The sequence below is a fragment of the Sorex fumeus genome, unplaced genomic scaffold, assembly GCF_029834395.1.
Source record: "Sorex fumeus unplaced genomic scaffold, SorFum_2.1 ptg000037l, whole genome shotgun sequence".
Lineage (NCBI taxonomy): Eukaryota > Metazoa > Chordata > Mammalia > Eulipotyphla > Soricidae > Sorex > Sorex fumeus.
Window position 1 is genome coordinate 78,310,380 of NW_026606094.1, and position 14,842 is coordinate 78,325,221.

General features: G+C 42.0%; 1 protein-coding gene across 1 annotated transcript in view; it reads right to left on the reverse strand.

Annotated features, from left to right (window-relative positions):
* Positions 1-5,749: 5,749 nt before the first annotated feature.
* MATCAP2 (microtubule associated tyrosine carboxypeptidase 2) overlaps positions 5,750-14,842 on the reverse strand; it is a 34,228-nt gene continuing 25,135 nt past the window's right edge. Inside the window, exons 6-7 of the mRNA XM_056118403.1 lie at positions 8,596-8,693; positions 5,750-6,102 (exon numbers count right to left, since the gene is read on the reverse strand). Of these exons, the coding sequence (XP_055974378.1) occupies positions 5,941-6,102; positions 8,596-8,693 (260 nt within the window). The 3' untranslated portion in view covers positions 5,750-5,940. The remainder of the gene's footprint in view (positions 6,103-8,595; positions 8,694-14,842) is intronic.

A 14,842-nucleotide genomic window follows, 5' to 3' on the forward strand; every position in this document is an offset into this window, starting at 1 on the left:
TGGTAATGCTTCACATGATGAAATTGATACACTGCTTTTCAGTAACCAGTTTTCTAAGTTTGACTGTTTACTGACCCTTGCCAGTGTGCTGTTTTCCCATGTGCTAGTGTTACTAATTGGCATTCTTTCATTTCAGCATGAATTTTCTATATCTTGCAAGGCAGAGCTGGTGATAAACACTCAGCTTTATTTTTGTCTGGGAAAGTCTCCATTTCTTTTTGTTGCGGGGGCCACACATAGCACTGCTTAGGGGACTACTCTGTCTTGTGCTTGGACAAGGGTTTGGTACCGGCAGTGCTGGGGACCCTGAGGTGCGGGTGACGGACCCTGGGCCTCCAGATGTAAAGTCTGTCCGCCCATAAGCGCGTCCTCGGGCCATGCACGTCTGATGGGCCGTGCTGCCAGCCACTTCCTTTCCTTTTGCCCCTGGGGCGCTGTCTTCCTGCTTTGTCCTGACTTTTTTTTCCTTTGTCCTTTTCTTATTTTTTTAAAAAAAATTTTATTAGTGAAACACCATTAGGTACAGTTGTAGACTTACAAGTTTTTGTGCTTGGGTTTCAGTTATACAATGATCAAGTACCCATCCCTCCACCAGTGCCCATTCTCCACCACACTAATGCCAGTATCCCTCCCATCCCCCCATCCCCCAATCCCACTCTGCCTCTGTGGCAGGGCACTCCCTTTTGTTCTCGCTCTCCTTTTGGGTGCTGTGGTTTGCAAAAAAGACATTGAGTGGCAATTATGTTCGATCTAGTCGAAGCGACAACTGCACTTGTTTGTTCACTGCAGCACGGTTTATAATAGCTAGAATATGAAAAAAACCTGAGTGTCCGAGAACAGATGACTGGTTAAAGAAACTTTGGTACATCTACACAATGGAGTACTATGTAGCAGTTAGAAAAAATGAAGTCATGAAATTTACATACAAGTGGCACTACATGGAAAATATTATGCTAAGCAAAATGAGTCAGAAAGAGAGGGACAGACATAGAAAGATTGCATTCATCTGGGGAACATAAAGTGTCCTGACTCTTGAGGTTTCTGATACAACTGTAGTCGGCGGGAGCTCCCCTTCTGCTTTATAGCTTTTATTTCACTTGGGGGTGGGGTGTGGGGGGATAGGAGTCATAATCAGCTGTGCTTGGTGGCTACTCCAGACACAGTGCTCAGGGACCACATGGTGCTATCGTTTCTGCATGGAAGCATGTGCCTTGGCCTCTCGAGCCGTCTCGCAGGCCCTTTTCAATTATAAACAGCTTTTCTCGTAACTTTTGAGTTTGTCTTTGATTTTTGGCAGTTTTAGTGCAGTTTCGAGCTTCATGATGTTGGATATACACCTCTCTCCAGATCTGGGACGTTCTCAGCCATTACTGCTTAACATCAATCAGCTCCACACTTCCCCCCCACCCAGGAACTCTTATCAACAGCAATTAAAAACATGTATCTCAAGATCATGTAGGCTTTCTTCATTCTTTTTACCTTGTTCTCCCTGCCTCAGAGATAATTTCAGCGTCCATCTTCCTTCCAGTTCTAAGATTCCTCTGCTTTAATGTTGGTTCTGCTGTATTTTTCATTTCAGTTATTGTGATCTTCAGTTCCAGGCTTTGGACCTTTATTGTTAAAATGCTCCTTTGGTCGAAGTGCTGCTGTTCATCTGCTTTCAATGAATCATTTTATTTGCCTGCTTGTAGCTCACTGAGCATCAGTATTCAAAAGCTTTTTTTATTTTTAGAGGCAGCATGATTTACAGTTATTTATGATTGAGTTTCAAGTGCACAATGTCCCAATACATTCCCTTCACCAATGTCCACTTCACTCCACCATCAGCTGCCTCTATGGCAGCAATGTTTTTTTTAAGGTGGTAGTTTACAACACTGTTACAGATGTGGTTTCAGGGAAACACTTTACCCTGTCCCAGCATCCCACCCTCCTCCAGAGTGACAATCTCCCTCCACCACACTCTCCTCAGCACCCCCACCAGTGGATGCTTCCTACTGAAGAAGAGTTCTCGTGATTTTCATTTCTATTGCACTGGGCATGTTCTTCTGTTTCTTTCTATTCTACATATAAGGTAATTCTTGTCTGTCCCTCTCTAGCTTAATTCAACATGGCACTCTCCAGATCCATCCACATACAGAAAATTACATGATTTAATCTTTTCTTATGGCTCCATATTATTCCATTGTGTCACTGTCACTGTCCTCCCGTTGTTCATCGATTTTCTCCAGCGGGCCCAGTAACATCTCAATCATGAGACTTTGTTGTTACTGTGTTTGGCATATCGAATACACCACGGGTAGCTTGCCAGGCATTGCAGTGTGGGCAAGATACTCTCGGTAGCTTGCTGGGTTCTCCGAGAGGGGCGTAAGACTCGAACTCGGGTCGGCCATGTTGGCCGCTTGCAAGGCAAACGCCCTACCCGCTGTGCTATCACTCCAGCTCATTCCATTGTGTACCACAACTTTTCCCACCATCTGTTCCTTGTGTTTTGGGGGCCCTGATGTATACTCCCAGGAGTGGAATTGCTAGATCATATGGAAGCTCAGTTCGGGGGTAAGGGGGGGTGGTGGAGGAGCAGGGTGGAGCATTTCTGTTTTGTTTTACAGAACAGTTTTATTGTATCTGTTGCAGATCTCTGTGTCTTTGGTATCAATTACTGGAGATTCCTGATCCTTAGGTGATGTCACAGTTCCTTCATTTCCTATGTTCCTTGAAGTTTTGCATTGTCACCTTCAAATAACAGTAGTCCCCTATGCCAACTTAGCTAAGTGCTTTCAGGAGACAATCATTTTAGTCGGCTCAGCCTTGCTAGGGACTGTGTTTAAATTGGAGCAACATGGTTTACAATAGGATTGTATATGTTTTGGGAAATGAAGTCTCTGCAGTGGGTGGTGATATTACAGCGGGTAGGGCTCTTGCCTTGCATGCCTCCAACCCCAGTTCAATCCCAAGTCCCACAACTAAAGCTTCTTTAGGAGAGCAGCTGGACGTCTTGTCATGATGCTCACACTCCTGCTCACCCCTTTCTCCAGATGTGATTCCAGTTCTGAACCACATCAGGGATCACTCGTGGCAGTGGCAGTGCTCAGGGGACCACATGTGTTGTTGGGGATGGTGCCTTCATCAGCCACGTGCAAGGCAAGCACCTTCACCTCTGAAACTACCTTCTTTGGCCCCAGTACATGTTCTTTTGGTTGCACTTTCTGGGTAAGGGACTGTTCCTGTGGTGACCTGGTTTTGTGCTACTATTTCTCAACGGACTATGAACAGTTCCTCTATTCCTCATCCGAAAATTTCTAGCATTCAGCACAGCTCCTGCTCAAGAAGTTCTGCACAAGAATTTACTAAAATGAACCAGGAAGTACATCGAGAGAATTGTCCCTCAGCCTCTTCCCTTCTCCCAGCGAGAGTATGAGCTAAACTAATCAGGTGAAAGGCAGAGAGTAATAACTTAGAGTTTCTGTGTAAATAGGGATATTCAAAGACCAATTCAGTCCCATCAGTAATTACTACAATACAAAAAGAGCAATACCACAAAAATATAATCCAGTTTGCAAACAACAAAAGTTTGCATGCACACATAGCCACATACTTAAAGTATTTAAGAACTTCAGTATTATTTATTTCTATTGTAGCTGACACAAAATCCCCAAAGATATACAAAACAAACAATACAAATTTTAAATACTTTTGTAAAGATGAAAATACAAAAAAACAAGAACTATAGATTTATGTTTGCAAAAAAATTTTGAATCCGGTATGGTCTGAAAACCTAAATTTATCAGAATTTGTATTTGATATAAGATTAGAATTACAGTGAACAAAATTGAAGGAATTCCAATCAATAGCCTATAGCTAGCAACAATTATAATGAAAATATGATCTCCAACTGTTTGTCCAAATATTGCTAATAATTTTCTATTAATAATAAAAATGTCATTATAAGGAACAAAATTGATCTTAATGCTATTTGTAGGTAAGAGAAGAGACATTAATTATTCAACTCCAATTTTTAAAGCTTAGGGCTCTTTTAAGTATTTCTGCTAATCTAAGATTTTGTTCATTGCTAACTTTTAAAATATGTTAAGACAATCAATATGATTTAAGGTCATTTTTTTTTTGGTTAGGATAGTTTTCATGTCTTTTACACCAAAGCTGTAAGGCAAGAAAGAGTTTCCTTTTCCAAATCATATAAAGAAAAAATATGTATCCAGTTTACAACCCAAGGAAATAGAACCATTTCAAACAATTCTACCAATATGAAATTAAGGCTACTGTGATTTTCCTCAATATTTAAACCAAAATTGGTAACTAGTAGTATTACTGACTATAAATGCTGAATTTACAAACATGTGGGTTTAAACCACAGAATATAAATATTGTCCCTTCTGTCTCTATTTTTACATTTCACCTTTGTTAAGTTTAAAGATTAAGCCAGAAAACACATGACAAAACAGGAACTATATGACTTGGGTACCAGGAAATCTCATCTGGGAGTCTAGAGGTTGTCTGTGTCTGTGGGGCTCTCTGGTGCCCAGCCCTGCACAGCTCTCCCAGCGGGCCCTGTCAGTGCTCAGGGGGCCTCACCCCACCAACAGCTGGAGTGTTTTCACCCATCCGGTAGTCAGCCTCAGGCCATCCTGGCTACTGCGAAATTCTTGAGGAAAGCCTCTTTCCTCGTATGAGAGAAAAGTTAGAGAATCTCATATGCTAAGGACTTCCTGAAACCATGCACTAACATGAATGGGATTCAGGCTCGTAGTACACATCTATCCGTGCTAGCACCACATTTCAGGCTAAACTGAGGTAAAAATTATTCTCAGATAGCTTTAGGTAGAAGTTATGGTAGCAATTTTGAATGGCTATTTACAGAACTATTCTTTCTGATCATTAAAATAAGTTTAAGAACCTTTGATCTCAATATATGTTCAAATTCATATCCTACAAAGCTAGATGAATTAGCAAGAGAACTGTAGTAAAACAGAACTCTGTGTTTAAAGTTCAAACTAGATTATTATTGGCATGATAAAATCAAAGATTTTGATAAAATGCTTTGAGCCAATATTGTAAGGCCAACTGATCAAACGGAAAAACCCAGAAATTACAGTTTTTAGATTATCGTCAAGTTCTACCCAGTCTATCCAGCCAGCTTCTGGTACCTAAATGAACTAGATGAATTGTTTGCCCTTTGCTGTTTGTCCCATTTAATATAACGACAAGAGGCTTCTCTCTTTCCCAACTATTTTATATAATTAAGCCTCACTAGGACTCATACTTACCATTTATATGAAAGAATGAAGTAGAAGACCCTAAAACTTGGTTAAAACATTGAAGTTGTATGTGTCTTAGCAAAAAAAATTTTAGTAAAAAGCTAAGTGGAAAAAAGGAGGCAATTCTCTAATTCTCAATTCTCTTGGAAACTGCTATGGTGAAACAATAATGTATAAAACAAATAGGTAATAGTAACCTTTCAGGTGTTCTCATTCTCCTTAGCGTAAGAAAAATAAGAAATCTTCATTATATCTAGCTTTGAGGATGAAACCAAAGTAATTTTTCAAGTGAGGGTAAGTATCATTTATCAAATAAAAATAGAACTCGAGTTTGACAACGTAGAACTCTAACGGAACTGTTCTTGGTGCTCACACATGAGCTGCTGGGGAAGACGCTTATTGCTGTTTGACCAAGGATCTTCAAAAGTGTACTCAGTGTTCTTTTTACCTCCCTCTGCCGAGAAGATGATAAAAAAAAGAGGACTGACTTGACCCCGCAGTCTTGAGAAACCATTTGTGGTTTGTATGTAACCTAGAAAGTCAGTGGAATACTGCAGACCATTTCCCAGAAAACTTAAGTAAATATCCATTGATAACTGTGCTAGTGCTAACTGCATCCAATTCTAATATACATAGAGGTATAGTTCCACTGTGTTTGCAAGAACGCTAATTAACAGATAAGATTTTTCAGCTCCCGGTCAGTTAGTTCATTCACTTCCATGATCTTCTCTAAGTGCTCCATGTACCGGCCATGGTCCTGCAGGAAGTGAGGGACCCTCATGTTCTCAGTAACCGCCAATCCTTTCAGGCGATCCACATCTTCATAAGAGACCTGAAAAAAGGAAGATAGACTAATTAAAAAAAATCTAACTCCAACTTACACTTCATATGAAAGAACGAAGTGGAAAAGACCCTAAACTTGATTAAAACATTGAAGTTTAAATTTCTTCCTGGGTCTTAAGTGAAACAAGGAATGGGAATTGTTTATCAAACTGCTTTTCAAAATGAGAATTACTATTTCAAATTACAAAATAGCTAAAATCAGAATTCATTTACTTTATACCATGACCATATTAAAAATAAAGATCTAGTTCTGGAGAGAACGGTACAGGAGGTAAAGCAATTGATTGCCTGGCATGCGGCTATGTGAGCTGTGACTCTGGCTCACATACCTGTCACCATATGTGGACTCCCACTCAAATAAATATTTAAAAAAATTAAGATCTAAGTTAAAATTTGGTTTAACACGCTTATTTTGGAGCTACTCAATGTACCAAGTATATATGTATGTCTCTAAACTTAAATAAATATCCTGACCAAATCTCAATGAAAAAAAATAAAGAAAATAGCTAGATTAGAAATACCTTATATTAAGCTAGGAAACTCAATGTAATTGTATGTTAAATTCCTTTTCCTACTCAATTTGATAATTGTAATTATGCTAAATTCTCTACCTTTTATTTTTATATTAACAATTTGGGGTTTTATTGTTGTTTTATGTTCTTAGGCCATACCCACCAGTGCTCAGAGCCTGGCTCTTGGCTCTATGCTCAGGGATCACTCCTGGGAGGCACGGGCTCGAGAATCACAAGGGGTGCCTGGGGATTGAACCCAGGTCAGCCCCATGCAAGGCAAGCACCCTACTCATTGTACTATTGCTCTGGCCCCTAAAAACTTTCTTTGTCTTTCATTACCTTAAGTGAGAAGCTGATCTCATATAGATGCTCAGAGACAGACTAGTTATATAAAATCTACAAATGATCTTTGAAACATTAAAGTCTGGCTGCCATGAAATGTCATTCATTGGCTTCAGATCCACACTTTAGATCGGCAGGACCCTGTTTTACTTTTGTGAGATACTTACACATCTGTTTTGTTTTTTATTTAATATCATTAAAATTGATTATTTTACTGGATATCTATACACATTATGGCTTTATTTTTAATTAATCATTAAAATTATTTATTTTACTAGAAACCTGTGCATCTGATTGCTTTATCTTTTAGTTAATGTTATTAAAATTTATTATTTTATTGAGTAAATTTTACACCCACTCAAATAACACAGATGTTTATTATTTGAGTCTGGAAGAAGCAGTGTTTCAGCAGTGATAAACACATCTAAGGCACAGATCTATTTTCTAAGTCATTTTCCATTAAAAGTTATCAGGCCTTTCTTGAAGAACTGTCACCTCAGATTTGAGTAGAAAGGTATAAAATGAACCCAGAGCAATTTATTTTGCCAGAAAACATGGAGACAGTTTTTAAAACACAAAATCAGCCATCACACAGGTTGAATTAAAAAAAAAAAAAGACTAAGTCCATAACAATACTGAAAAAAAAAAAGCAAAATATAAGGGAGACTGTTACAGATTAAAGCCAAATGTATATGTGAATCTTGATGAATCATGGGTCACATAAAAGCTATAAAGAACTTATGGGATGAGTAAAGGAAAATAAGAAAACTTATAAATTGATGAATAAATAATAAATTTCTCAAGAAAATCCTTCAGGAGCTAAAGAGATAGCACAGTGGGTAGGGTGCTGCCTTAAACATGGCCAACCTGGGTTCAATCCCCAACATGCCATATTGGCCTCCTGAGAATCACCAGGAGTGATCCCTGAGCACAGAGACAAGAGTAAGCCCTGAGTATTTCCATCTGTGGCAGAAAGAAAGACAAAAAGACAGGAAGGAAGGAAGGAAGGAAGGAAGGAAGGAAGGAAGGGAGAGAAGGAAGGAAGGAAGGTCCTTTAAGGGGGAAGTGCTCTATCTACAGCTTACTTTTAGATGCTCAAGTGGTTGCAGAGAGCTCACTGAGCTGAGTTTTGAATGCAGAATGCCCAGCTGTGATCCCCTGGAATGGTCCCTCAAGCACTGTTAGGTCCCTGTGCACAGAACCAAGAGTAACCTTGGAAAACATTGATTAATTTTTTTTGTTTTGGTTTGGGCCACACCCTTTGATGCTCAGGGGTAACTCCTGACTCTGCATTCAGAAATGACTCCTGGAGGTACTCAGGGGACCATATAGGATGCTGGGGATTGAAGCCAGGTCAGCCGTGTACAAGACAAGTGCCCTACCTGCGGTACTATCTCTCCAGCTCTAAAAAAAATAAAAAAAACATATGCCCAAATGTTCAATTTGGTTTTTCGTTTTGACTGTCCATAAGAAAAATGTTAGATCTAGTGACAAAGCCATACTGCTTCCCTCCTGTGATCACATAAAGAAAACATACTGAGACAATAAAACAAAATTTCATGGTGAGCCCATTTTGCTGGGATGGTAAGACCAAACTGGAGGAGATGTGAACAGGGAGCCCCACTCACCTTGCCAAGAGCAGTGAGCAGGTGGAAGTCTATGCTGTCTCTGTAGCGCAGAATTTGTAGTGTACCATCCAGATACACCTGGTCTTTACTGAAACAGCCTGGTGGAAAGAGAACAGTGCTTATTTTGTCACATATTTTTTTACTTAACTAGCTTCATAACCACAGACATAAGGTCACGGGAAATTCTGCGGTGATTCCAGTGCACACCTGTAGCTTCCCTTTGAGAATGCTCACTCTCCACAGCTCATTCGTACCCTTTTTGACTCCTCTGCCCCTCTTGGAGAGCCCAGCAAGCTACCAAGAGTACCCGTGACGTATTCAATATGCCAAACACAGTAACAAGTCTCAAAATGGAGATGTTACTCGGCCCGCTCAAGCAAATCGATGAACAATGGGAGGACAGTGACAGTGACAGTAATTAGAAGGAAATGTTGGCAACTTCAGGTGTATGATCCTTGGATGTTAGAGCAAAGCCTTCACTCACCACTGTCACCACCCCTGCCGCCCGGGTAAACTTGTCCCTACAGCTATGCTTTGATATGCACTTTGGAGGGAATGAAAGCTGCAAATGGTGTGGTACTGGCAAGTGAGAAAATACTGACCCACACAGTATGGTGGGCAACGTATGCAGTTTTGGTGAATAGTGGCATGGGACCAGGTTATCACAGAGAGCTGTGCACAGAACTCCAAACCTAGCTCAGCAACGGAACCTGTTTCCTGAAGGCTGTTTCCATAGAAGCTGGTGCAGAGAGCAGTTTTAGTGTCACACCAACATAGCGAGTGGGGTTCATCCTTTTGGAACTCCTGTATTTGTGCTCAGAATGAGGAACGACCATTACTATCTCCATCAGCTCCATCTGGAGCTTACTTTGCATGGAAATCCACAGGAAAGGGAAAGAACTATGTGAATGAGAAGAACTATGAGAATGGGAAAACTTGTACTCCTACAGAAGAAATAGAGAAAGCATAGTCCCCTCAAACCTAAAGCAGAGCTTCAAGGGGGCATGGACCCCTGTGCACCAGTTGGGAGTGGTCAGCTTAAAGCATTGTTAAGTTTGGTTGCTACTGGAAATATAATGGAACTAGGGAGAGGATCTCCCAGGCCTTGCATGTGGGAAACCCAGCTTTGATTCCTTCGCTGAATGGTCCAGAGCACAAAATAGCTAGTAGTCCCGGGGCTCTGCTGGGCATGAACACAGGAAGAAACCATACAGAGGCTGCTACAGACGAGGGGCTAGAATGGCCTGGGGGAGCGTGGTTGACTCTAGAAGGGAAGCAGTGCCTTCATGGGCTCTCATTCCTGATCACCATTCTCACAGTCTTCCAGATCATTCCTGAAAAGCCTGGAACACTCCAGCTGCAAACAGCTGCATGGGGAGAGTATTGGGTTCAAACCAGATATGGGTGGACAAAACCTAGGAGGTGGCTGGACCCATCAGGTCCATTTTTGTTGGGACTTAAGCAAAGGGGACTTTGAAACATGCAGCTCCACAGGAGAAACTGAAAATTGGGGTGTCAACTCAAACTAAGAAATCTACACTTAGTCTTATATGATTAAAACTGATCAATAGGAGGAGAGAGGGAGAGGGAAAGAGCAGAGGGAGAGGAAGAGAGATGTTCTTTTGCTTTTTACTTAGTTCAAATTTTCAGAAATGAAATGTCAAGGTACAATTTATAGGCTACCATCAAGAAAGATAATCCACAGAATAAGAAAACATTTGTAATTCAAATATCTGACAAGAGATACAGCCAAAGAGAAGGGCCACATGGAGGGCGGGGATCCACAGCTCCCGAAGAAAAAAAAAAAAACAGGTTCCAAAAAGAGCCGAGATCATCGGGAAGTCCCAGATGGGGTAGGTACCGCATCCCGCCTGCCCCAGATGGAACCCCGGTGACCAGAAGCCTCTACAAGCACAGCTCGAGTATGCGGGAACTAGAACTTTTCCTCCAAACCAAATAGACATCTCTCTATATACAAAGTGATCAATGGGAAGTAAATCACCCAACGTTTCTCCCTGAAAATCAAAGTTAAGTTTGGAGCACGGCCACAGACCCAGAAACACAAGGACTTAATGCAGAACCCAGCAGCTTGGAGCAGAAAAGTGAACGGACTATGCGTTAATCCAGGCCATCATGTCTGCCCGGAGGGGAAAGGGTGTTGCCCCATTCGCCCTCTCTTCTCTGGAAAGAAAGATGGCGGCCACATGGGAGCCTTGTGGACAGCAGGTATGAGCTGGGGGTGTGGGGGCGACTAAAACCTCATGGGAAGGGGGGCGTTCCGGTCCATCCTTCACGCCCTACCGAGGTCACCAGTTGCCCCCCACGAGCGGCTCTCCAGCACAGCCACAGCCCCAGAAGCACAAAGACTTAATGCAGAACCCAGCAGCTTGGAGCAGAAAAGTGAATGGACTATGCGTTAATCCAGGCCATCATGTCTGTCCGGAGGGGAAAGGGTGTTGCCCCAGTCGCGCTCTCCTCTCTGGAAAGAAAGATGGCGGCTGCATGGGAGCCTCGTGGACAGCAGGTATGAGCTGGGGGTGTGGGGGCGACTAAAACCTCATGGGAAGGGGGGTGTTTCGGTCCGCCCTTCACACCCTACTGAGGCCACCAGTTGCCACCCATGAGCGGCTCTCCAGCACGGCCACGACTACAGAGCACAGAAACCAATTTCTTATCTGACTTTCAGTAGAAATACTTCCAGGGTCAATAAGTAAAATAGCAGAAATCCAAAACCAACATTTAATTCTTGAACCCAGCTGTAGAAAGCAAATCACTTCACAATGCTTTTTCAGCATGTCTGATTTGGCAGGGGGGGGGGGTAAACTCTAAATAATAGTGGCGAATCTTTTATTGAAACAATGAATCTAATCAAAGCAGATAGAGTGTTAACTAGAATTCATCTGCCTCACAGGGACTGGGAGGGGTGGGGGGTGGAGTTTTATTGGGGTTCTTCATGGTAAAAAATAAGTATTGGTAAAGGGAAATGTGTTTGATATTTGCATGACTGAGACCTAAACCTGAAAGCTTTGTAACCTTTCCCACAGTGATTCAATAAATAAATAAATAAATAATTTAAAAAAAAACAAAAACAAAAAACAAATATCTGACAAGAGAGTTGTAGTTAAAATATACATAGAATTCTTACAACTCAAAAATGAAAAGACAAATAATCTAATTTAAAAAACGGGAAAAGGATCTAAAAAGATAATTTGGGGCCAGAGAGATAGTACAGGGTGTAAGGTGTTTGCCTTGCATGTGGCTGACCCCAGTTTGCTCCCAGCTCTGCATATAGTCCCCTGAGCCCACTAGAAGTGATCCCTGAGCTCAGAACCACGGGTCAGCCTGAGCATAAACCCGGTGTAGCCCAACAATCTTCCACAAGAGCCAGTTCAGCCAAGAAAAAGTACAAATAGCCAATGAGGACATGAAATGATGCTCAAAATTACAATGAGGGCCAGAAAGCTCAAAGGGCTGAGTACATGCTTTGCATGTGGGAGGCCCAGATTTGATCCCAAAACCACATGGATTCCTGAGCACAACTGGGTATAATCCCTAAGAATAGAGCTGGGCCCCAAACCAGGCATGACCCCAAACCTTCCAAATCACAATGAAATAACCTCTTCATATCCATATAATTTTTCAAATACAAATATTAAATGATGTAGAAGTATAGGTAAGGATGTGGAGAAATAGGAATCCTCATACTCTGCTAGTGGGTATGTAAAATGGCTGAGGAATTTTGGAAAATAGTATGATAACTCTTCAGAAGGTTAAATAAAGAGCTACCATATACTTCAACATTCCAGTTTGAAGTATATACTCAAGAGAATTAAACAAACGTGTTATATATGTGTTCAGAGAAATACTATCAAATAGACAAAATTTGGAAACAACCCAAATACCCATCAGCTGGTGAATAAATATGATACATTCATCCAATGTAATATTACTCAGCAAAGAAAGTGCTGAAACAGTGATACATGATGAAATACAAGTGAACCCTAAAAAACATTCCATTAAGTGAAAGCCAACCATAGGCAACAACAAAGGAAGTAATTATATTGATATGAAATGTCCAAAACAGGCAAGTCCATAAAAGCAGCCTAGTGGCTGCTTAGAGCTGGGTTCTGAAGTAAGGAATGGGAAGCAAAATCTAACAGGGTACCTGCTTTTGGGGAGGGTGGGTGATTGGGGTCACACCAGGAGCCATATGCACTGCTGGAACCAAACAGGCTACATGCAGGGCAAGTGCCATAAGCCCTGTACTGTATCTCCAATATTAGAAACTTGGGTTTTTTTTTGAGGGAGTGGATTATGAAAAATACCTTAGAATTAGTAGTGATGACAGAACTCTATGAATATTCTAAAAATCAGTAAACTCTATTTCAAATAAGTGAATTATATGGTGTCTATATTAAAATTTCAAAAAAAAACATTAAAAAGTTATAGAGATAGAAAAGAGGTGGAATGATTCATTCTACCAGTCTGTATTTTGGTTGGACTGAAGTTTTTCAAAGACAGATGGGAAAACTAATACTGACAAACTAACAAATGTGTTTGGGGGGCCAGAGGAGTAGTACAGTGAGTAAGGTAATTGCTACACATAAAGAGGACCCATGGGGGTATGGTGCCACCAGCAGGTCAATCTGTACCGGTGAGGCGAGTGCATCAGCAGTCTGATGGTGGCTTCAGACTTCCAGATACCCCAAAATTGCTGCTTTGTCTTTGGCCAGACCCCAAAAACTTGGGGCAAAGTTTACCAAGAAAGTAAACAGCCAAAAGTTAGGTATGTGAGAAACACACCCACCAACCACCTCCAACTCAGCTATATAATTGGAGGCATGGCCTCTCTGGTTCCTGATTGAACTGCTTAATGGCCATGATCCCAGAGACTCAGAAACAAATCTCGAAACCTAGCGGCTTTTGGCAGAAATGCGTCCGGTCCCTACAGTAGGTTACCGGTGCTAGGCCAACCCAGGTGGGAATAGGTTTCATGCCTTGGCCTGTTCCCCCTGGCGGCCCAGTGGCTGCCATCCTCCAGAGGCCACTGGACAGTCAGGTTTAGGCCCGCAGTGACGAGACACGCAGGGCCTCACGGGATGGGGGTGGAGCCAGTCCTGTCCTCCCCACCCCAACAAGACCCCAAGTCATCACCCACGAACGGCCTCTCTGGCTCCTGATCAAGCTGCTTAACGGCCATGATCCCAGAGACTCAGAAACAAATCTTGAAATCCAGTGGCTTTTGGCAGAAATGCGTCCAGACCACGCAGTAGGTTACTGTCGCCCGGCCACCCCAGGGGGGAAAGGGTGTTGTCCCTCTGCCTGCTCCCCCTTGGCGGCTTGGTGGCCGTCATCCTCCAGAGGCCATTGAATGGTCAGGTTTGGGTCTGCAGTGATGAGACTTGTTGGGCCTCACGGGATGGGGGTGGAGCCGGTCCTGTCCACCCCACCCCAACGAGACCCCAAGGCATCGCCCACGAACGGCTTTTCTGGCTCCTTATCAAGCTGCTTAACGGCCATGATCCCAGAGACTCAGGAGCAAATCTCGAAACCCAGCAGGTTTTGGCAGAAATCCCTCCAGATTTAAGAGTTAAAATTTCAAAATCGCGCAGCCACTACTGCAGCCACATGACATCATATGTTATTCATAACCAGCAATAGAAAACAAATTGTCTACTGTTGTCTTTTCAGCAGATCTGAGTGTTGAGGTAAAATCTCAAATAATAATGGTGGGTCTGGTGTCAAAATATTGAATGTGATCAAAGTAGAGAGAGATTAATGTGGAAATCATCTGCCCCAGAGGTAGCGGGAGAGTGTGGGATGGGGGTATACTGGGGTTGTTGGGGGTGGAGAATGGGCACTGGTGAAGGTATGGATGTTTCATTGTATGACCAAGACTTAGACCCAAAAGCTTTTGTAACTGCTCTCACAGTGATTCAATAAATAAAATTATAAAAAATGAAAAAAAAGTAAGGTGGAGTTCATGCACAATTCAATCAGCTAATCAGTGGCTGAATAAATAGCAGTACTCCTACATTTAAAAAAAGAGGGCCCATGTTCAGTCTCTGGCATCCCATATTGGTTCCCTGAGCACCACCAGGAGTAATACCTGAGTGCAGAGCCAGGAGAAAGCCCTAAGCACCACTGGATGTGGCACAAAAAACAAAAAATTTTTTAAAAATTAAGTTTGCGGAAAATCAGCACTTATCTCAAGTAATAAAGCATTAGTTTTTCATAGTGAGGATTC